This window comes from Stomoxys calcitrans, chromosome 2, assembly GCF_963082655.1.
Source record: "Stomoxys calcitrans chromosome 2, idStoCalc2.1, whole genome shotgun sequence".
Classification (NCBI taxonomy): Eukaryota; Metazoa; Arthropoda; class Insecta; order Diptera; family Muscidae; genus Stomoxys; species Stomoxys calcitrans.
This window is the reverse complement of record NC_081553.1, coordinates 197,658,055-197,683,598: the sequence shown is the minus strand read 5'-3', so window position 1 is coordinate 197,683,598 and position 25,544 is coordinate 197,658,055. Positions and strand designations below refer to the sequence as shown.

At 38.9% G+C, this 25,544-nt stretch overlaps 1 protein-coding gene across 2 annotated transcripts; it reads right to left on the bottom strand.

The window, feature by feature from the left end:
- Positions 1-1,852: 1,852 nt before the first annotated feature.
- LOC106081773 (uncharacterized) lies at positions 1,853-25,544 on the bottom strand. Of its 2 annotated transcripts, none has more exons than XM_013243967.2 (12): positions 25,456-25,544; positions 16,013-17,245; positions 11,545-12,799; positions 11,157-11,480; positions 7,479-7,639; positions 7,021-7,395; positions 6,185-6,692; positions 5,992-6,108; positions 5,319-5,928; positions 5,176-5,251; positions 4,974-5,095; positions 1,853-3,483 (listed from the first exon to the last, which is right to left on the bottom strand). In XM_013243967.2, the coding sequence occupies exons 2-12, from the start codon at positions 17,145-17,147 to the stop codon at positions 2,908-2,910; spliced, it is 5,259 nt and encodes a 1,752-aa protein (XP_013099421.2). In that variant the 5' UTR covers positions 17,148-17,245; positions 25,456-25,544; the 3' UTR covers positions 1,853-2,907. The 2 variants fall into 2 exon arrangements, with proteins under 2 accessions (XP_013099421.2, XP_059219687.1); XM_059363704.1 differs by having other exon boundaries at positions 7,180-7,395.

Here is a 25,544-nt window from a genome sequence, read left to right as displayed (position 1 = left end):
TACTTTCAGAAATCGGCAAGTTCGGGGTTACTACACGTCATTTTGCATTTCACATAGGGAAACATATTTTTTAAATATTACAAACATTTTACTTCCTAGCTGTTGTATTTATAACAAGAATGGCAAGCGTATAGGTGCTTATTTCTCTATTAACTAACTAAATATCCCATGAAACAGCAGATACTTCTCTCATATCAATGAGTGCAGTCCAAATAAAATTATGTCCGAACGGCGTGCCGCATGCGGGATGGCTCAAAAATATAGCCAACATTAGTAAAAGTATAACCACCGCTGAAATATTTTCTGATGTTCACACCGCGATTTAAATAAGGCTTTCGGCGTCATGTAGATGTCTTATGACATGTCACTTTTTGTATTCACATGTAATTGAAAATGTTTGTCAAAACTGTCAATTTACATACGATTCATCATTTTTGCTATCACACCTGTATTAAATTTTATCTTAAGCTCATAAGACCTAAGTTCCCTAAATAAAAACTCCTTTTTATTTCATTTGTTTCAACGTTTCGTCAATTTTTGTTGACATCTTCAGGGGATACGTAATAAATTAGGTTATATTCACATAAATTTTTTCGTCAAAAGCACATTCATTAACAACACGACATTAATTATTTAAAATCACAGATCTTTATATTGCAACACGGTAACTAATACTAATATTGTTGGGACCTCTTTCAAGTTCATCCTCCTATCTGTATGTTATTTTCGTATGACATAACCTAAAAATTTGAGCAAATGCAGATTTTTTTTTGAGTAATAATTGTTAAAGTTGTGAAAAGCTGGTTTAATCATAAATTTGTGAAAACAGTTTAATTTGGTGTTGCTTTCATTTGACTGAAAACAAAAACAGCTGATTGCTTTGTTTTTATGAGAAGGAATAGAGCAAGCTCTAATAAGAAAATTACATGTGCTATTTTGAAAATGTAATTTTCATATGTTAGTCTCGTTCGTATCACACGACATATACAACTCTACATGTGCTAAATTTGTCATGTCATAAGAGTAGTTGCCGTGTAATAGAGCCTTATGTTGCTTTCACAGATGACGTCATCATTGTGATAGGTAGCCGTTTACTCTCTACTATTACGTACCTTGTTGAGGGAGAGTTGTGAAAGGTGTGTGGATGGCGTATTGGTTAAATTTCACCAGAGAGCGAAAGCTGAGGGTTTCCAGGGAACTTGTCATGGATGGGTCCTCTTCTTCTGGGGTCAGATTCTTGAGTGCTTTCTATTTCTGATGCAACTTAAAAGGAAGGAGTTGAGATCTTAGCATACTAAAGTATGTATTGTTGAACAGCAACACAGAAAAGTCAGCCCATACTACATAGTTCAAAATCTTCTAAATGAAAACATTTTACAATTTTTAATTATATATTTTTAATTTTTATTTTCTAAGTTTTTTTCTTTTTATGTTATACGTACGAATGCAATTATAAATTGCATTAATTCTTAATTTAAATTATAAACTGAAATTAAAATATTACAAACAAGATTACTAAGAATAATAAAATGTTTTTTTAGTGGATTTCCTTTTTTTTTTGTTTTTGTTTTTGTTGTTTACTCATAAAATGGTTTAACTAGTACGAGAGGAAAATTAATAGTTATGTGATAATAATAATAATTATAAAAATAATATATAGGAGGTAAACAAAACAGCGAAGCCATAACTAAGAGTAATAATAAAAAGCGAATCTAAACACAAATGAAAACATTATGGTTGCGATTAAATGTTCTTCGTTTTTTTTTTTCATACATAGATTTGATGATTTGCAACTTCAGCTTCATGCATTGTTAAGAGGCTATGAAAAATAAACAAAATTTTTGTTTTCCAATATGTTGTGGTAGTTCTTCTTTTGCTTTAATGGTCAAATTTCCCAGTCAATTACATTTACTTCTGCATGTGTGTGTTTGGTTATGGAATCCATGAACATTAGAAGTTTACATTTGGAGGATGGGGTAAAAAATAAATACATCTATATAATATGTTTATTATATTGTTATAAGAATTTGTTTTTGTGTTTGTTGTTTTTTTTTCTTGGAGCCAGAATTATTTGACACGCATCTAGGCTGAAATGCGTTAAGCTTAGTTTATTTATCATTTATATATGTATATATATATTAATCTTATTTAACTTTGAGTTCCTTTTGTTAATGTTAAATGTGTAAACATTCTTAGATTAATTGATAATAATAAAAACAAAAAAAAAACCGTGTAGACGATTGCTACTACTGTATAAATATAATTTTATTATGCTATTTAATAAAAATATATATACATAGCTAATTAAATGATTTGTATTTTAAGTATTTATCAAACTCATATATAAATATTTTAGTATGTAATGTATGTATGTATATTTACAGGCTTAACTATGCAGTTTTTGTTTTGCTTCGCTATACACTCTCATCTTTCTCACTTCCAAAATAACAGAAACACACTCTAAGGATATTATCGTCGTCGTTCTGAAACATAATCGACAAGAACTAATTTCCGGGGAAAATGTAGATTCGTTTTGGGGGGTTTTTTGTTATTATCTTTTATTAATAATATATGTTTGTTTAAGTAAGTTTGTTTGTTTCGTTTCATTGACTTCAGTTTGTGGGTAAATCTCTATATAATGAATGGGCCTTGTTTATTTTTTTTTTTATTTTTGTTTGTGTAGAATGAACTGCTTCTATAAGAATATTTTTTTTTATAGCTAGTTTATGAAAAAAAAAAATAATATAATAAACACAACAAGTTTTAATTATATTTAAAGTTTAAGTTAAAGTTAAAGTAAGAAAAATTAATATTTTCCTTTCTTGCAAAAGAAAATCGACTTTTTCCCACGTCTGTATACAGCCGATGAAAAGTTTCTTTAAAAAGGCATTACACATATGCCTTGGCTCAACATTTTTTACGCGTTCGATCCTCTCCCTCGCCGCACCATTCGGGATCATTGGGATCGTCATCTTGGAAAGGTTCCGTTTCTGTGGAATCACCATCGCTATCATCATTGGGCCGTTTTTGTTTTCTACGATTCGAAAATGTGTGGTATTCATCGCCGTACATATCATTGTTTTCGCCACTGTCGTCGGCACAATTGTCAGCTGTCAGATGATCGTTTGGTGCCAAGTGGTGCTTGGGATAATCATCATATTCTTCATCGTATAAAGCAACATCATCAGTGCCGTTTTCTAGCGGCATCATGGCATTGACATCATCTACTGAATTGTTTTTTAAAGAACCTTTAACACGTCTTTCACCACAGACTGTAGAGGATCGGGACGAACGTTTCGAAGCATTGCCGCCACTGATATAAGAATTTCGGGTTCTTATACCACCACCACCGCCACCACCAGGCAAGTAACAGTCATCGAAACGTTTACTCTCCTCACCATGCTCACTGGGCATGGCACTCATAAGTTCCTCAAACAGTTCATCACTCAGTGGAAATTTCATTGGTTCGTAGGGAGGTATAATCTGAAAATGAATATATGAAAATCTTTCCTATAGACAATTTTGTAGCTCTGTCTCTAGATAAATGCTTAGAATGTAGATATTGTTGGAGCCGCAGATTCGGAGAAGGGGAGTATTCCCTTCCCTTGGAGTAATTCAAAACACCAAGAAAATAATAGTCAGTGTACTACTACTATAGAAGCACAATAGTGGTATGAAGTCCTTCATAGGCAAGGGCTGCCGCCTCAGTGTACAACTCACTACAACAACAACAACAAAAACAACATTACACTCAAATGTTTTCATTTCAACCGCCCAGTTGTCGGTTTGAATGACTCATCAAAACGTCTGGGTTCAAATCAAGCCTCAAGCATTAAACAACTGTTCAGAGGAGGATATCCCCTTATTAATAATGTCGACATTTGTGAGGTAAGGTATTCAACCATCTATAAATTCGATACGAGAGGTGTCGTTAAAGATAAGGCAATACAAATGGTCCGTGATCGTTGAGCTAAACTTTTTATAAGACTTCACTCATTAATATGAGAAAAGAATTTCCTGTTCCTTAATGGAATATTTGCCTACTATTAGGCTCCCCGGAACAAAAAGCAACAGCAAAATTGTGATTTCGATAAAAAAAAAAACTCAAATTTGCAAAAAGGGTAAAAAAACTAACTAGAAATGGAAAAACAGCCAACTTAAGGCCTATTTTCGTTTGGCACCAGATGGAACCTCTTTGCGTTTTGCGTGACCTAAAAAGCACCAAAATTTGCGCGAGAAGCACTAAGTTGGCATCACTGGTCGTGAGTGCCTCATGAGTCGTAAGTCTTTCGTGAGAGAGTCTGGTGAGTAGTAGTGCTGGCAAACTATCGATATTCGCTGCATTCAATAGTTTCGATATTTTTCTTCTTAACTATCGAAGCTATCGATAGTATCGAAAAATTTGTTAAATATTTAATGCAATATGAAAATGTTTGAAGAAAATATAAAAAATATATTCTCGTAAGTAGCGCGTACCTCGTGAGTCGTGATATTCTCGTGAGTCGTGGGTGAGTAAAACTGTTGTTTCGTGAGTCTGCGTAAACGTGAGTCGACATAAAAAAGTCGTGCGTGAGTAACATTTTTTCTCTCGAGCGTAGGTGGGAAAATAACTCACGTGCACATCTCTACTCTGAGCTACGGTTATTAAATAAAATTAACCACACTTAAACTACAGCTGTTCAAACTAAGTAGGGTTAAATGTTTTATGGTGAATTGCTTGTAGTCAGTTGCTGTGCTTGTTCTATTGCCTACTTTTTGAAAATTTCAAAAATTTAAACATGTGAATTTTTCAATTTGTTATACAATATGAATAGCAAATTCCAAAATCGATTCTATACAAAAAAAAATGTTGATCATTTCTTTAATTTTCTATCAACACTTTGTTGTCAGCTCAAAAAACAAACGTAAGTAAGGGGTAGAGTTTGATAATTAGTTGAGATCCTTTTTTTTTTTTTGTTAAACATTTATGTTACCTCTTTGGAATCTGGTGTAGAACTGCGACGTTCTAAATCACGCTTTGTTGAAGTAGTTCGTCTTCTTTCTTGACGTTTACTACTTATCTGGTTTGACATAAAACCAACACCTAAAAATGAAGCTAAAAAGAAAAAATAAATAAATCAAAATAAATTAATAAACAATTCTTTGCATATAAATATGTATGTAGGCTACACTCACTAGAATTGTCTCCAGCCTCTGAAACTGTATCCATTATATTAAGAGGAGTGGAAGGGTTCAATGGAGATGGTATACTCTGAAAATAATTATAAATAGATAAGCATCTTCGACCAAACAGCTCAGATTTTGTTAAAAGAACATACTTCCTGATCGCCACCACCAACACTTGGTGTTTGTGGCGCTGGCGAACTGGGATCTGGGGTGTTTGCTCCACTAGATTCAGCTCGGCTATCGATACGGCGATTGGCCCTAGAACGTGTACTCCATGGAAATTTTAAATACGTCTGAAACTTACGTCGTTCTTCTGTTAAAGCCCGCTCGTGTCTTAAGATCATGGCATCATCAGATATATCTTCAAAAATGAATTCCTCTTCAGTACTTTGAATTTTTATCACATTTGGTTCTACTTTCAATTTTTTCTCTTCTGGCTCCTTCACCATGGGATCGTCTTCTTTGGAATGGTTGTCATTGTGATTATGGCTACCATTCTCATTGCTTTCCGATGACAAAGAAGTTTGATTTTCTTTAGCCTCTTCTTCGATAGCGCCACTAGCTTGATCTGTGGTTGAATTCACCTCCAATCTTTTTTCTCCCTCCAATTCAAGCGCCTTTTTTACACTCTTTATCGAATCTTCAATGTGGTCCTTGTCCTTGTCACTATCATCAGATATTCCATTGGAAATGACGATTTTATCACTCTCTGACATTTTGGAATTTTCTAATTCTTCGCCATTGATGTTTATAAGACGCCATCTTTAAGAAAAAGAGAAATAATGTAAACAAATAATCCCCCAAAATCCTGCTTTCCAAACTTACTTTGGCGTTGGAATTTCTTTATATGGTAGAATTTCAACTCGAGTAGCAGCTGCAACACTATAGGGGATCACAATATTATCAATATCATAGGATACACGGTTCTTACGATCAAACGATCTGAAAATTAAACAAAAATACAAAATTGGTAAATTAATTTTTATTTTTCTATGCATTCATAAATGTTTATACATACCTTTCGACTTTATTGTGGTAGCTCAAGCCGTGTGTGGGAGAAGATGTACGACTGCGGGCAGCCAGTCCATCCACTATAAAACCACCTCCTCCCACCCCCGGCGCCGTTGACCACTCAGGGTTATGAAGAAATGTTGATTCGCCATTATATAGATGGTTATTGTTATGGTGCTGATTATAATGATGAGATGTGGCAGCCATTGATGCTGATGAGAGTTTGCGATGTTTATTACTTTTGCTGCTGCTGCTGTTGTTGTTGTTGTTGTTGCTGCTGCTGTTGGAGATCGATGATGAATGTGTTTGGTTGAGATTGTATGCATCGTAGTTTGTCGGGAGACAATCGCTCGTTTGATGCAATGATGATGTCATCGCTGTTGCTGATAACGTCGCCGTGCTCCCCAATGAATTGTTTGTTGTTACTCGAAGAGGCGATATTACGATGGGATCCTTCAACATTACATCGCTCAGAATTTGGCATTGTTGCTTCTTCGCACTTTTGGCCACCATCTCTATGTGTGTATCCATGCAGCAGTACCATTTAGTAATAAATGAGCCAAAGAAAAGCAAATAGTTGGAACATGGTTTATTACGGAAGAACGGAAACAGTGTCAGATTGTTTGGTTCATTCAATATGTTGCAGAGTTATTAGAGGAACATGAGCAAAATTAAAATCATTCAATCAACAATCGAACGGACCATATGCAATGGTTTTTATTGTTGCACACACAATCACGGGATCAGTGGGGGGAAGAAATGAAAAGAAAAAAGATGCAAAAAAATTGTTTTTGTTTTATGTTAATATCAATTATCGAATTTTTCATGTTTACAATAATTTACTGTTGGCCACAAGTGGCGTTGTTGTGGACGTAGTAGCCAAAGAAGTTGCATCGATTAATGATGATGACCCCGATGGTGCTATCTGACTTGAAGCAGCAGCAGCATCTGTCGTTGGCATTGTACTCCGCGGTTGCTTTATATTGTTGGAGCTTACTGTACCCGATTTATCTTCACGATCTTTTTTCTTCACATAGCGGCGTTTAACCGGAGCAAACTCGCCGTATTTCTTCGATGAATGTCCACCAGCAGCAGCAACTGCCTCGCGTTCAGCTTTCCAAACATTTTTAGCAATGCTTTTAGCCTGAGATCGCATAACACGCTGCTGCCATTCTGACTGTTTAGCAATGGCTTCCAAATGTATTCCATTATTTACATCTACAGATACGCAAATTTGTACAATATGGGCAAAACTTTTAATAAAACACAAAACAAAAGAAACTATTCCAAAGTGTACATACTTTCTCTAAAACTCAATACAGGATGATAACCAGGATCTAACAACGCTATTCTATCGGACATCATCATGGTATCCGGCAAATCCCTGGGGGCAGTTGGATCAGTACGCCCCGTACATAATGCGCATGGATGTAATGGCCATTGGCAGCCGCATTTGATTGTGCTAATAAAATAAAAAAGAATATTAATAAAAGAAAATTAGAAGGATTTTTATGGAAACTGCAAAACTACTTTCTTATATTCGCACAGAATGTATAAATTAACATTTTGGTTAATTACCCTTAGCCTAACCCATAAGTACCCAATCTGATAATCCAATGTTTTGCTAGCAAAGATTCACATGACGGAATGATTTTACTCTCTTTGATCGTGTGCCAAGAGGTTTGGGTGACGTATCGGTTCAGTGTGGCTTTATCTTGGCCAAGTCTAGGAAACTTTTGTTTATTCTCTAATCCTAATTACTAATACTGACTGACATCGTGATGTCACTCGAGCTAGCCGTTGAAGGTAGTGAGCACATGGTTGACGCACTGGACCAAACGAATTATGGACCATGATTTGCGAATCTGCTCCTGACATATCCGAACTCTATGCAGAAAATTTGCAGCTGACATTACTGCCTACAGAAAATGAGATGCATTCAAAGAGCTATCACAATTTCACAGAAAAGTGATGCGTGGTACTATAGCTGCAATAATATGGGACATGAGTTTGGCTGCGTATTTGTGGATGAGAGGCTCCGAGTGAAAATTCCAAAACAGCATTATCGCAGCAGCCGCTCGCTTTATACCAGCCGGTAGAATACCCCAAGTGCGGCCAAGCTTCCCAACGCAGGCAGTTGTACTCGCAGACGAGCGTGATGATTTTCGTTGTACGGACCGCACTAATCCCAGAATCAGCAAGCTGGATTTGGAAATAAACAGGGTAGTCAACGAACAGAGGCGGAATTTGTGGCTGGAACATTTGAAGCAATGTAACTTAGGTACCGGTTTAGGCAAGCTGTGGTCTACCGTTGAGTGACTCTCGAACCCCGGTAGAAGGGGAGACAGCACCTTAGTCCCTTTGGCGGTGTAACTGTTACTGATCCGAAAAGATGCGCCAGGTTGTTCAACCGTCAATTTATTGTGCATCCCGAAAGTGACAGTGCTGGGAGGAGAGCGATTCGTCATATCCGTGGTCTCCGAGCTGATGGACAGCCATCACAATTTACCGTGGACAAAGTTACGAATGTCATACAAGGCTCCAAATCATCCAAGACGTTGAGTCCCGGCGGAATCTCTAGATTTATGCTGCAGAAGCTGGATCTACCTGGAGTCGAGTACCTTACAACCGAACTCTACCTGTCTTTGAACACTCTTTTCATATCCGATGTCTGGAAGATGGGCAGAGTGATACCGCTACTAAAGCCTGGAAATGACCCGAGTTAGTGGGAGTCCTACAGACCGATCTCCTTTCTCTTACCAGTAGCCAAGACGCATGAGAGACTACACCTCACCAGCCTTAACTGAGAATTTCCATTCGCCAAGCATCAGCATGGATGGATTTCGAAGACTGCATAGCACAACAAATGCTTTGCATGCCATTACCGCACACATGTCCAGACCATGTGATAGAACGTTGCTCGCGGTACTGCACCTATCGAAGGCATTCGACACGGACAAACTATTTCAGGACATCACATCCAGCCAGGCCTGAAACGCTGGGTTGAGAATTATCTGTGTGTAAGGGATAAGAACTCGAAGCACCGTAGAGTGATACACGAAGTACCTCTACCTATCCTGCACTGTAATAGCATGACGATAAATTGAACATCTACCTCAACGAACTTGCCTCATATTTCGCTGCAAGCGATCTGAAGATATCTGCCACCAAATCTTCAGCAAACATTGTTCACTACAAATACGCGTGAGGTGTATAATGAGCTGAATATGATGGTCGACGGAGAAATGATCCCATAGTTTCCCAAAATACATGGTGTCACATTTGACATCTCTTACACATCTCACCACATGCCACAGCAATTTGCGATAAAGTCAAAAGTAGGAACAAGGTCCTCATGTCACTTGTCGGCGGCACTTGGTGTGCTGAAAAAGAAACCTTGTTGATCACATACAAAGCAATTGCCCAGTCTGTGGTGAGTTATGTAGCGCTAGTGTGGTCTCATCAGCTTTATGAGACGCACCGGCAAACCAGAGTAGTTCTGGCTCAATTAAAATCCAGCAGATGCTGCCGCCTCAACTCCTACAGAGCAAGGATTGATGTCGACGTGCAGGATGTGTGTCCCGATCGATAATAGGTAACATACGACACACTTGTTTAACTGCCCAGCCAGATCCACTCGACTCAGACCCAGATCCCTCTGGACGCACCCCATCTTAGTCAAAGAGTTCCTGGATCTGGATACTCAACAGAATCAAGCAACAACAACAACAGCCAAACAAAGGTCGAAACTTACTATCGTTTCGTGGAATAAAAGGTCGAATTCGACATCTCTTTACATTCAAAGGTTTCTAAATTTCATATCCCTACAAAATTTAAACAAATTCCGGGTCAGGATGGCTGACACACGTACTTAATACAAATAGGCCCTTCATCAATACCAAACGCGGTTTAAGGTAGAGAGACAGCTTAACGATCAGTTGTGAATTGTCAGGACAATATGCACAAAACAACACTTGCTGCTAGCCAAAAGCGATATCATTGATATTATGAACAGTAACTGTCACCGTAGCGCAGAGGTTAGCCTATGGCGCTGAACGCCTGGGTTCGAATCCTGGCGAGATCATCAAAAAAAAGTGCTGAGTTGGTTTTCCCCTCCTAATGCTGCTAACATTCGTGTGGTGCTATGCCATGTAAAAATTTCTCTCCAAAGAGGTGTAGCTCTGCGGCACGCCGTTCGGACTCGGACTCAAGTTTAAGCTCAATGATAATGGGCTGCACTCATTGATATGTGAGAAATTTGCCCCTGTTCCTTAGTGAAAGAATGTTCATGGGCAAAATTTAAAAAAAAAATCTTCGAAAAGGGAAGAAAAATAGACTGTTGAAGTGGTAGTATAAGGATATTTAATTGGGAAGGTCTGCTGTTTTAAGTATCTTTGGAACGAAATAGAGAATAACATTGGCCAAAGATGCTTAAGAAGCAATTCTTAAAAATATAGCTCATCAGCTTGGCCAACAGCAAAGCCAAACTGTGCAAACGGTTGAATTTTGGGGAAAATCTAATTTGACTACATACAGAATATATTGGGTTGCCCAAAAAGTAATTGCGAATTTTTTAAAAGAAAGTAAATGCATTTTTAATAACACGTAGAATGAACTTTAATCAAATATACTTTTTTTACACTTTTTTTCTAAAGCAAGCTAAAAGTAACAGCTGATAACTGACAAAAGAAAGAATGCAATTACAGAGTCACAAGCTGTGAAAAAATTTGTCAACGCCGACTATATGAAAAATCCGCAATTACTTTTTGGGCAACCCAATACAAACAAAATTTATTTTTTATATAAAATAAATTGATAATCAGAAGCTTCCATTGATACTATGTTTCATTTATTTAATATAAAACCAATAAATACCCCATTTTTAAATAAAAAAAATATTTCATCAAACCACATGCAATTTTTTAAAACAATTTTTGTTTATTTAAGACGTCAAAGATATCTCAAATTTCAAGACTTACCTGGGTCTTGCTGCTTTTTTCGATATTATGTGCATGTTGGTTGTCTGCACAAGCTTTCGCTTGCGAAACAATGCAGGCACAAAGCCACGAGTTCTGCAGGAACCTTCAATGTCTTCTTTGTTTATTTCACCCACTTTCGCCTCAACCTTTAGACCGTTTTCGGCGAAGCAAGTAACGGGACCCTTCGATTTGACAATTTCTTGATGTAAATCGCTATGCTGGCGAATCTTGATTTCAAGATCTGATATTTGAGATAGCAGCCACGACCAGCGTGACGCAATGGCAGCACGATCACGTGAGTAACGCCACGCGGCACGTTTTTTTCTAATAGTTCCGAAGGTACACGATTAGTAAAATGAAACAAAAATGCAATAAAGCAATTACTTACATTGGCAGAGTTTGTTGTTGCTGATTATTGTATGTTACCATTTCATCTGCCGATTCGCCTCCAGAACTGGATTCTGTGGCATCAGAATCAATGGCTCTTTGCACTTCACACATCTCGCTTTGTAAAAGTCCTGCCACCTGGGTCAATTCATTTGTTACATTTTCATCGAATGTAGATATTACTGCATTTTCCGAGCGAGCATAACCTAATGACGATGCAGATGTACCGTGCTTCGAGCCAGATGCTGCTTGAGCCTCTAATAAAGCTTTTTTAGTTTTCTTGGTTGTTGCTGCTAAATTCGGCAAACTCGTCGTTGCAGGTGTTATGCAGTGCTGTTGGGCATTGGCAACGGCTTCAATTTTGCGCAGTAACATTGTAATTTGTGTGGCAGGTACAATTTCCTCCTGTTCGCTTTTCCAGTCCATGGCCGGTGGTCTGGCGGCTATAACCTTCAAAAAATACTTGCTGGCATCTTGACTTGATTTTTCTGCACTATTCGAGGTCAAAACATTGTTTGCAACACCTTTGCTGACCTGTCTGGAACTCCATTCAAAAAGACCGGCAATTTCTTCACTGGTATGTCTGCACATATAACGAGACTGCAGCTTGCGCAGACGCCTCATCAGAAAGTCCACTTTACGTTGCAATTGCTGTTGCCGTTTTTCTATGTCTTTCTGGCCTTCTTCGAGCTCTGTTGGTTTTACCAATTGTATAGAGGGATTTGTGGCCGCATTGGCTTGACTTGCACTGACACCGGCAACGTTTGAACTGGTATTTCCATTCATTTCGGTTTCGTTCATTTTCATGTAGACTTCGTTGAATAAAACATTAAGATCACATACATTCAAATCCGACGTTGTGCCACCTTCGAAACCCTTTAATACCTTGAAAACCTCTTCTATTTCTTGATCCTCTAAATCGGCTCCTTCGGATTCCTTAATAAACGAGGGAGGGATATTGCCGCTGCCTACAGTATTCACTGAGGACACAGTACTTTGGGGGGTATAACAATTTTGTTGTTGCTGTTGCATGTGGTGAGCCTGCACTTGCTGTGATACCGGTGTGGGAGGTGTGTTTTGCAATTGTTGTTGTATTTGTTGCATATCCTGCGATATTGAATGCTGATGGGTTGGAGTTCGAGGTGGAGTGGTTGTAGATTCGATATTATGTACAGATTTTATCAAAGCATCCTTGTCAACATCATTATTTGGAGGCGGGGAATCAATAGCAGTACCATCGAGTTGACTCAAACGTTCTGGTAAACAGTGGAGAAGAACAATTAATTTGGTCAGTTGTTGTTGCTTATTGAAAGAAATTTTATTTATTTATATATTAAGCTAATAGTAAACATAAACATAGTAAAGCAGAAAAATGAAATTGACTACCGAGGCCATCAGCTATTGATAGAAAGAAAACTACGTTTATATAGCCAAATCATTTCGAGAAGTGAAATTATATATTGCGTTGATATTATCCTCATTTGGTGATTTAAGTTATGGATTTCGAAGACTGCATAGAAAAACAATGGTTTTGCATGACAGCACCGCACACATTTGCCGTGGCTTCAGTTAGCCTAGGCCATGTGATAGGATGGTCCTCGTGGCAATGGATCTTTCGTCAGCCATGGCAAACTATTTGAGGACACCGCCAACACGTCTCTTCAGTCAGGCCTAAAACGCTGAGTAGCGATTTATCTGTGTGGTTGCCAGTCATTTGTAGAATTTAGGGATAAGAAGTCGAAGCAACGTATAGTGAAACAGGAAATTTCCGAAGGCGTAGAGATATCTACGGTACTGTTTAACCTCTACCTATCCTCCATTCCATCCCCCATACGGCATAGAGATCGTATCATATGCGGAAGAATGTACGATCATGGCATCAGCCCCCGACCCATTGAACGTCTACCACCACGAACTTGCCACATATTTCGCTACAAGAGATCTGAAGATATCTGCCACATTGTTCACTACAAATACGTGTGAGGTGAATACTGAGCTGAGCGAAGGAAAAATGATTCCGACCATCAAGTGTCCCAAAATACTTTGCGTCACATTTGACAGCAATTGTGATAAAGTCAAAAGTAGAAGCAAGGTCCAAAGTCACTTGCCGGCAACACTTAGGGTGCCGACAAAGAAACCTTGTTGACCACGTACTAAGCAATTGGCCGGTCTGTGGTAAGTTATGCAGCGCCAGTGTGGTCTCGTCAGCTCTATGACACGTAGTAGAAAAATATTTAGACCTGTCAGAAATCCACCCTTCGAACTGCGACGGGCTGTCTCCTCAGTTCTCATATGGACCACCTCCAAAAGGAGACAAAGATTCTACCAGTGCGAAGACATAACTACATGCTGTCTAAGCAATACCTTTTGGTATCTAAGCAATCATCTTGTGGATAGGTATCCACCGCCCAGAAGCCTTTACTGAGACGAAAGACAGAAAACAACACACTGCTACAACAAGAGAATCTCAATCCCATGGTAGCCGGTTGTACGTACCGGATTGACCCGATGGATTTCTCCATTGGCAAGGGCTGCCGCCTCAGTGAACAACTCACTGCTACAACACATACACAAGAGCATCTCATTCATCTTCTTTACGTTTCCTCAGTACCTGTCTTGTACTACCCCGGCCTGGATCCTTCAGAGGATTTTCACAGTCTGTCCCCGCAGCCTCCTAGTTCCAGCGTTTTGCATGCGAGTCCTTCTTCCATGTACCCAGATAGGGCCACGTTGCCGCCAAAAGTTTTCCTAGTTTATCATTGGGAGTCCGTTGGGGTGCAACCCGGCCTCTCACTGAGGCTCTGCTCTTGCACAATTACTGAGTGTCCATGATGCTCTAAAGGACAATGCGAGCTATTGGCGCCTTTAAATAACCAATGGCCTTGTTCCCGCGGCGTTCGGTCCTTCGGATCGGAACGAGCTTGCTCACATACAGGAGCTTGGCGAGGATCGCAACCTCCACATGGAAATGCAGTTACAACAACAACAACACTTTCCATGATCGTTTAAATCGTGGCTATAGAACAACTCAGTCTCTGGATTAACATGGACACCAATGCTTTTTCTCTACTCTAGCTTTGAGATATCCGTCTATCAACCTGAACCAGTGGCCATATACGCTAGGCTATCTCCGTTCCATTCCTAATTTCTTGGTATTAGTTTTTTATACTCGACCCTCATTGCCGTCTCAGTATTCGGTTCGAAATCCGCTCTACTATGGTCGATCTATCTAAAAATTTTTCCACAAACAAGTGTAGCTCTGTGGCACGCCGTTCGGACCCGGACAGCAGCTTAAAAATTGAATCAGACAGCAACATTGAGCTTAAAAATTTAATCGGATAGCAGTCATTGATAAGTGAGAAGTTTGCCCCTGTTCCTTAATGGAATGTTCGTGGCAAATATGCATGTTGCTACCTAAGAAGATTGACCTATTTTTGTCTTCCTAGAGGACAGGCTGATCACTGTATTTTAAGGACTAATGTTGGGGTCTCAAGTTGCCGATGTAAAAGACTTTTTTTATTTCAATTTAATTAAATTTAAATCCTATACCTTTTTTTTGATTTTTTTATGGAAAACTAGCTAAACCAGCCCACTCCAATGTATGTTAATTTCATTTAGTTTATTTGCAATCTACTTTTCTATATCACAATTTTAGTGGCCTAAATTTGTTTGAAAATGTTGAAGTCAGATATGTACCCTATTCCTTTCATTTGATCCCCACATTGCCCCTTCTAGTCCGTTTGACGCGTAAGATTCATGGAAGCCGTACTCCACTTTCAGAAGTGTTGCCACAATTAGGAGGCGATAACCATCACTGAAAATGTTTTCTGTTGTTCTAGCCGAGATTCGAACCCAGGGGTTCAGCGTCAAGGACGAACGTGTCCTTAATGACTTGAACCCAACTTTGGTTGTTGTTGTAGCCACATTTGTATGTGGTGGCTCCATAGGTGAGCAAGCTTGTTCCGGTCAAGGGACCGATCGCAGCGAGAACGTTATGACCGTTGGTTATTTAAAGGCGTCATTAACTCGCCTTGTCATATCGAGTATTATAGGCAATCAGTATATAAGCAAGAGTCAGTGTCGCCTGTCCTCTCACCGAAACTCTCCACTTGATATCGCTGATTGTCGCCGAAGGCTATTGCAGCTACTCCTATACGAAGCATTCATTCCACTATCCGAAACCTGAGGACGCGCCCGGTAGCTCCCAACTGAGCTTTTAGTAATGACAATGAACACCACACAAATGTGAACTCAGAGTTCCCACCCGTGTAATGCTCATTCCGTGCCGGGCCCAAATTAGGATTTTGGATTTGTCTTTTTAGTTTACCATTAGGGCACAAATTAGAACTCGCTTAAATCTATTTTGCCACATTTTTAATTATTAGGGTAAGGCAATTAGACCAGCCATTTTTTGTTATATTTTCTATTTAGTTTGGGAGTTTCTACTTTTTTTATAACTTTAAACATACCTTCTAAATTGTCTTCAACTTCGGATGCTGTCATCGTTGAGTCGGTATTGACGGGTGGCAATTCTTGCACAGAAAGAATTTCAGCCTTTGAGGTATCTCTGGCATCTTTTTTGGTTTCTGCTTGGAAATCTGGAGAACCAATGGGAGACTCTTGCGTACATGCGGCTTCCATATCGATGTCCATCGATTTAGTGCATGCTGCTTCGATTTTGGTTGAATCGGAACTAACTTCTTTGACTTCATCATGTTCAACTTTTGTAGGGAGTTCTTCATGTTTCTTTGTTTCCACTACCTTTTCCGTCTCGATTTGATGTTCTGTACTTGCTATTGAGTTGACGTTTTTCTGTTCATCGCCCAATAATTTAGTTTCTAAAGATGAGTTGTATTTTTTGTTACTCTCCTGGTGTTTAGGACTAGTTGTACTTGCTGCTGTATCATTACACTGCGTCTCCATGTGCGCAGTGTCTGGGGCAGTACTAGGAGACGCAGTTATGGCTTTAATAACTACTATATCGGAATCTCTTTGCAAGGGAGATGAAGAACCCTCTGACGTTTTGACAAGATTAACGTCCTTAAGTTGGTTGCGTAAACAAATATCAGCTGTAATGGCCTCGTTTGTTAGATCCGCCAAGAGTTGAGCTGTTGAAGTGTCTTCCTTTGGAGCCTTCTCTGCCGTACTTTCCCCCCTTTCCTCTAATGCAATTGCAATTGTATTTTTCTGGGCTAGTTGGTTTTTGGTGTCTAAAATGGCTGTGCTTAAGCCCATTTGCTCATTATTTGTACAATCACTATTGGACTCTTTAAATGAGGATTTGCTTGTCGTCAACTGTTGCTCCTTGCAATGTGCGTGCAAGTTTGATTTCACAGCTGTTTTAAGGGAATTCCTTTGCTGTGCGTCTTTGGAACGTGTCGATCGTAGCGATGATGTTGTAGCTGGCTGGACAACGTTTATACTGCTCTTCGAGTTACGCTTTTCGCGTATTTGAGGCGATTGCTTTATAATATTGTTGTTGTTGTTGTTGGATTTAATTCCCACCTGCTCAATTTTCCTGGCAGACCTTGTGGCTGTGGCAGTAGTGGCAGAATTTTCTAATTTCTCCGTTGGACTTATAGGCTCTGTTAGAGCTGGCGCCATATTGTTAATAACTGCACCATTTGATTAGTATTTCATAGCTGCTAAATGGATTTGCTTACTTTTTGCAAATTTCAAAACGCTTGTTATTGTTGGCATTCCTGTAAAGAAGAAGGACAAAGCGTTACATGAATAAGGCTATAGCTGAAAATTAGAAAAATAAAACGTAACAGTACATTGAAATTAAAAAAAAAAATGAGTATTCAATTTATATGTCTCAATAAAAATGTTAAATTTTTCACAAAATATATCAGGGCGCGTGTAGTAAGTGGGGTTCAGTGCTGTAAGATAGAATCTCTAGATCGGGTGGCGTTTAAGGCGTGGCAGAACCGATGAACCCCTACCGAGTGAACGCAGTCATTGAAGATAGACCGCCACCTATTGCATCTAAATCACTAAACCAGATTCGTTTTGGCTCACTTGGGTTCCGGCAGATGCAGGCATATTCTATTTATTTCTTTATGCCAATTTTTGCTTATTTTTTTTTTTACTTTTTGTGAACAATCATTGTATACCATTGTAACTTCGCATACTATAGTTTAAGATTATTGTAATCTTGTTGTATGTGAAAACAAACAAATAAATTAAATCGAATCCAGACGTCTCGACTACTTAATTGATGCCAGCATTTTGGATGTGCATCCTGATTGCAACATGGGACCACACGACTCACGCCAACTGACCAGCCAATCCTACTCAACTTAGGACTGCAAACTTTTTAGACACAGAGATCCTAGATCTGGATATTTAACAGAACCAGGAAGACGAATGGATGAAACACAGCACAATGCTACATTTGCTACCTGACATTGTAATGGCCAGTGATATTTTCTTACGTAGAAAATTTGGTCTTGGCGACCCATCAATAACGGCATCAGCCCATAACCTAGATCGAGTAACATCTATCCTCCCAAGGAGTTCGCACAGGTCTGACCAACACTAATCAGTTAATACCGCCAAAACCACCGTTCGAAAAAGACAAAACCTCCATAGATATTTATACAACTTCCTTTTTTCAAGGAACTCAATAAATGCTCCTACTCCGTTTAAGCTATCCAACCTAGGCACTCCCTATATACCGAGGTTCCAGTGAAGAGGCGAAATACCTTAATTTTAAAACTTTCTCTCCAGAAAGAAGACACCAATTCATAAATAAGGAAAGATTGCCTCAGCCTAGAGTACTTCGAGCCGACTATATGCCATGCTCCGCCGCATCAGCATCGTCCAGCAAAATATACAAATGGTGAAATTCGAGGAGTGTCAGTTTCATAAATTTAACATAACTTACAAATATCAGGTATCCGTTGGAATATGGTATTTTGCGCCTCTCTCGAATCACGTTTCCCCACTCTTAATTTTAGAATTTCCCCCTGCCCTAATTTGAGAAGTGTTCTGCACTTTCTCGATTATCCTACTTAGGCTTCATCTTTATATACCATTTTGCAAGACCAGACTCCCATAATAGAATAGAAAATAGAAAAGCAGTTAACGCCAAGTGTACCGTCATCGATCCGTGCTTCCAATATCTAAATCGTTACGGCAGTAGAATATTCCATTGAGTGACATTCTGTCAACTAATAACCATCACCTTGATCTGATACATCATATATCATGATAGTCCCATATATGTATATATATCGTAATAGTCTGCCAAGACTGCAGTCACTCCTACCTCCAAAAAGGTTCTGATTCTCCAACTCCTGAGAACTCGATTTAGACTACTGCCCTGGTCCGCTGCTACTAATATGGAACCGCCCGTTAGTACTTATATCAAATTATTTACTTCTGCAAGTCTTGTTATTCACACATCTTGATGTTTCGGGCTTAAGGTTGCAGAGAATGGCGTGTTGCCTTCAGCTCAACACTTCCTCCTCGTGTAGATGGCAGTCAAGATGTATGTGAAAATATATTATAATATAAAAATTCACGATAGAGCGCCACCTATATGTGAAATTTAAAATTATAATACCGAAAACCTAATAGAAAAAAACCTAATACAGAAAATCCTAAGACAAAAGTAATAACAACCAAATACAAATATGGAAAAATTCTAATATATTGTAAAAAAAGATATTCAAACACAAATATGACGAAAAATTTAATTATTATAAAAATCAAAATAAAATACAAGTCGTCAAAGAAATGTGGATGACGAATTTAATTCATCACTCAATAGATGAAATAGGCACACTGTGGTCAACTGAGAAAAAGTAGGATGCAACTATTCACAGGAAATACAATATGGACCACGCTCTTTCCGATTCTATTCAATTTCTAAGTATTAAAGAAACCATGATACTGGCGATTTTTGGCAAAATTTCGTAATTTTTTCATATGATGCCACATTTTTCAGAGATAATGGTCCACTGTGGCCAACTGGAAAATAGTGGGCTGAAACTGTCTACAGGAAATCCTGTCTACAATCCCATGGCAGCCGGTTGTACGTACCGGATTGACCCGATGGAATCCTCCATCGCCAAGGGCTGCCGTCTCGGCAGCACACTGCTACAACAACAACAACAACCGGAAATATAATACGGTTCATGCTCTTTCCGAATCTATTAAACTTAATATTCCTAAGTATGAAAGAAACCAAGATATTGACCATTTTTGGCAAATTTTGGTCATTTATATATGTGATGCCCCATTTTGCAGAGATAATGACCCACTGTAGCCAACTGGGAAATAGTGGGCTGAAACCGTTTACAGGAAAAATAATATGGACAACGCTCTTTCTGAATCTATTCAATTTGGAGATCTAAGTATTGAAGAAACCAAGATATTGGCAAATTTTGGTAATTTTTTCACATCATGCCCCATTTTGCAGAGATAATTGTCCACTGTGGCCAATTGGGAAATTGGTTGCCCAAAAAGTAATTGCGGATTTTTCATATAGTCGGCGTTGACAAATTTTTTCACAGCTTGTGACTCTGTAATTGCATTCTTTCTTCTGTCAGTTATCAGCTGTTACTTTTAGCTTGCTTTAGAAAAAAAGTGTAAAAAAGTATATTTGATTAAAGTTCATTCTAAGTTTTATTAAAAATGCATTTACTTTCTTTTAAAAATCCGCAATTACTTTTTGGGCAACCCAATGGTTGGCTAAACCTCTTAACAATAAATTTAATGGCGACTACGCTCTTTCCGGATCTATTCAATTTAGGGCCCTAAGTATTTAAGAATCCAAGATATTGGCTATTTTTTTTTTTTTTTGCAAAATTTTGACATTTCTCCATATGATGCCCCATTTTTTAAAGTAAATGGCCCACTGTGACCAACTGTGAAATAGTGGGCTGAAACCCATTACAGGAATTATAATAAGGACTACGCTTTTTCCGTATCTATTCAATTTAGAACCCTAAATATTAAAGAAATCAAGATAATGGATTTTTTTTTGGCAAAATTTGGCAATTCTTCCATATGATGCCCCATTTTTCAGACTAAATGGCCCACTGTGGCCAACTGGGAAATAGTGGGCTAAAACCCTTTACAGGAAGTATAACAGGAACTACGCTCTTTCCGAATCTATTAAATTTGGATCTCTATGTATTGAAGAAAGCAACATAATGCCCATTTTGTGCAAAATTTGGTCATTTTTCTATACGATGCCCCATTTTTCAGAGTAAAAGGCCCCCTGTGGCCAACTGGGAAATAGTGGGCTAAACCCGTTTGCAGAAAATATAATAGGGACTAAGCTCTTTCCGAATATATTCAATTTAGGACCATAAGTATTTAAGAATTCAAGATATTGGCATTTTTTTTTTTGCAAAATTTGGTCATTTTTCCATATAATGCCGCATTTTTCAAAGTAAATGGCCCATATAATTTTAAATTTAAAATAAAGGAGGCGCTCTATCGTGAATTTTTATATTAAATATTTTCACATACATCCAGTCAAGCCATCAATCTAAAAAGATTTCAGTGGTATATAGTACATTGCACCAAGCAGAGTAGATCAGAGTTAGTAATTTAAGAAACGCCAGGTGCATGACTCTCATGACTCTCACCCAAGGTACAATTGCAAAACCCACAAATCTCTTCACCTTATCGTTCAACCTTGGGAGACTTACTCTCTCCAGAGCCTGAAGCCAGCCCAGATACCTATAAGTCAGTATCGTTTAGTCAAGTTTAGCCCTGCGATATAATGAGTCCAAACAATTTGTAACGCACTGATATCTCTCTTTAGAAATGACTAACAAAACTGATGTATTCGCATATGCCGTAAGCACTTAACGCCACGTCAACCACTAAAAAATGTTTTGTGTTCTTGCTTCTAAGACTTCAATCGCTAGCCGCTAGAACACAGATAAAGTGTACGGCAATGTGGTGCAAGATACTAACTACTGGCAATGAGCAGGAAAAGAAACCAGCATACACGAAAATCATTGGAGCTCGATGAGGATACCCAAATCCACATATAGAAAATGAGACGTTGAAGTCAACCCATTTGTATTCAATTTACACATGCATAGCTCGTAGCCAGAGCTTTCATCGCCTTTTGATTACAGCGTCTATCCTTTCAGGAAGATGGCAAAGTCGTTGGGCTCCGAAGGAGCACCACGGACAACAATCGAAACTTCGTCCACGGTAAATTGTGATGGCTATCCTCCCACTCGAAAGCCGCGGATGCGACAAATGGTCCCTCCTAGCCCTGTAACTCTCGGGATGAACAATAAATTGAAAATCCCATGACAGCCGATTGCCTGCCGCAGCAATGTATAACACATTGCAACAGCAACAACAATAATAAATTGACGTTTGAACAACCTGGCGCATCTCCTCAGATCAGTCACAGTTACGTAGCCAAAAGTGACTGAGATCCTGCCATCCCGTCTACCGGGGTTCAGGAATGACTTAACAGTAGCCCACAGCTTGCCTAAAACGTTAACTTAGTTACATTGCTCCAAGTATTGTAGCCACAAATCTCGCTTATATTCGTCGATTACTAAAGGGGGATTTTTTAGGAACTATAAGAAATTTTTCCAAAAAAACACATACAATTCTAAAAATGCATAAGATTTTTATTTGCATTGCTAATACGGTCCATATTATTTAATGTTTGAAGATTATTTCATGAAAATGTAGACCATGACTCAAACGGTCCATCCGCTTAGTCCAATTTTGGCATACTCTTTCCAACTTTTCGGTTGGCATCTCACGAATAAATGCTTAAATATTGTCTTCCAATGCCTCAATTGAAGCGGGCTTGTCTGCATTGACATGAACTTTAACATAGCACCACAAAAAAAACTCTAAAGGCTTTAAATCGCACGATCTTGGCAGCCAATTGACCGGTCCCGAACATTTAATTGAATGTTAACCGAACTCGCTTCTCAATAAGTCCATTGTTACGCATGATGTGTGGCATGTGGCACCGTCTTGTTAAAATCACATGTCATGCAAGTCAAGCTTTTACATTTTGGGCAAAAAAATGTGTATACCATCTCAAGGTAGCGCTCACCATTCACAGTTACGTTACGATTCGCATCATCTTTAAAGAAGTACAGACCAATGATGTCACCAGCCCATAAACCGCACCAAACTGACTTTTTCTTGATGCATTGGTTGCTCTTGCAATGATTTCGGCTGATCTTCACTCCAAAATCGACAATTCTGTACCCATTGAGCCAAAAATGAGCTTCGACCATAAAATGGAAGAAACGCGCGAAGAACTTTCTTAACAGAGCACGCATTTTGGTAACAAAATTCAATAATTTGCAAATTAAATTATAGACCAAACTGAAGATGTTTGACAGTGAAGCAAAACACGAGACGTGCCGTATCTTGGCTCTGGATAGATGTCAGTACCATACAAGCTGAAACATTGAGGTCTGATCTGTGTGGTGCTCAAAGCTGCCCAGCGCGTCTACAGGTTGCGGATAGTGGAATGCTGCAAACGGAGTCTCAGTGAGAGGTCGAACGGCAACAGCTCTTGCACAAATAATGAGTGCCTATGATGTTCGATATGACAAGGCGACTTAATGACGAGGATCGCCACATCCACAGTTCAGTTCCATTAAAGTTTAAGCTCAACGAAAAGGGGCCTCCTTTTTTATGCCGAGTCCGAATGGCGTGGCGTATAGCGACCCACTTGCTTAAGAAGTTTTAACATGACAGGATTCCTCACAAATGTAGCCAGCATAACCACCACTTCAGTTCACTGAAGCGGCGTCGGTGTACTCTCTGACGACGACCCAATCGGCCTTCTTCTAATTGATAAACGTACGGCGCTCAGAGGTTATGAAGTTGGATGGTCGGTCGATGGTGAGTTTAAGGGGAGGTGATCTGATCCCAAAAAAATTACGGTTTGCCAGAATATGTCACTGAGGAGATCAGGGTAAGCAATGAAAATTTCTAGCGAGCTGCTACAGATGCTCGTTATCCTAGTGGAGGCATCCTCATTCACCATGCAAATGTGGAGCCTTCAATATGCTCTGCCAAAGGTATTCCCCGACGGTCGTTAGCTAGGGGAGAATGCCATGAAACGTGATGGCTCCTAGAACCAGTCGATTATGGCCAGACAGTTGCCGACTTATGTCGGGCTTGTAAGCCTGGCCATTAACTGAGTCACAACTTTCAACCAGCGGTATATATACATTGTATAGCTCTATCTCGGCCGTACCTGAACTGAGCTACCGGTCCACAGATTGCTGATAGAGGAAAGTTCCGAATACGGATAAGCTGCAACTGCAGTCGCAGTTTCGAGTGGAGAGTCTCATTTAAAGGATGGCCGGCAGCGACTATTGCTTAAAAACTAAGAGCCTGTGATACTGGATATGACAAGACGAGTTATTGACACCTTTAAATATTCAATGGCCATGACTTTTCTATTTCTAGCTTTCTCACCTGTGGAGCTCGGCGTGGATCGCTACCTCCAAATATAAAAATATGACTACAAGAAAAACTCCCTTCCTCGAAAACAATCAATAATGTTAATCTGAAGACCCAACCAACCAGCCCGTATAGACCGAGGATCTAGAAAACGACGCGTTCCAACGTAACTCGACCTTTTCGAGAAGACGTAGTCCAAGTCATCAATTAATGAAACCTTTCCCGCCGCCTATATACTACAGTTGACCTTTTCGAGAAGACATAGTCCAAGTCATCAATTAATGAAACCTTTCCCGCCGCCTATATACTACAGTTGCGCCGCACCCGTAGCTCAACCCATTATATATAGGTATCCGTAATTTGTAAACGTACAAATGCGAGGTTCTCAGAACGAATATAGTTTATAGAGCCTACCACGTGCCGTTACACTACAGAGTATTCCTTTTTCATTTCCTCTCCGCAACCCATACCAGACCAGACCAGATTCGGCCGAATCTCAACAGTAAGCATCCAGTGTCGTCCCCAGTCCAAGCACACAACTACCAGATCAAAGTAGCAGTTGAGCCCTGTCTTGAACCTTCTTGTCTAGTTTCATCTCTGGTCTATAATTATGCCCAGGTACATAACCTTCCAAAACTTCCATTTTCTGGTTAACAGTAACCACCTAAGTCCTCCATTACCTTTAGCCCATAACACAGTTGTGCCATGAGTTCTCTTGTGCCTTCCCTTAACCTAGCTTATCTACTAAAAAGCTTTGTTACTTGACTGGGACTAGACACCAAATATAGATTCTACTTGTAATTGACTATAAGGATTTGCGCAACTTCAAAGCAAGTTTTCGACAAATATATTCGCACTAATCATAAATTCCAATTTACGGCTGCAAATGACAGCATAGGTATAGCGTAAAGAAGCTGCATTAGAATCACCCAAATATACACAAATTAAAATTTGTTGATTTAGTTGTAGGTTCAACGTATGTAGATATGCATGTACATATTTAGGGACGGGACGACCGGAAAATATATATACATATATATGTATACCTAATACTAACGTACGCTGCAAGGAAACTAAATATCTATGGTGATGAAATGCGTTTAACTGATTATGAAATGCCAAATTTGTATTATGTCTAAATCGTATTCCACAACAATAAAGTTCAAACAATTAATATAGGTTGTATGTGATTTAAAATATTGTACTTGAACCATTTAGTATTTGTTATAACATCCCAATACTAGCCTTGTATTCTTTCAATTGAATCAAGTATGCCTTGAGATATACATAAGTATGTCATGAAATAAGAATCTTGTGAAATTGCCGACTTAAAGGACAGACCACGGACAATAACAAAAAAAAAAGCTCCCCAATATAGCCAACCATTCAGAACGTGTTGATAAGGGGAGGGGTGAACAAACAAATCCCAACAACAACCGGCGACTAACGAAAACGAAAAAATTTTTATTTCTCAAATACTTACCTAAGTCCAGAATTTAAAATTGAACAGAAACACAGCAAACATGAATTTGCAAATAATTTTCGATATTCTATGGCTGTTTGGCTGGATCG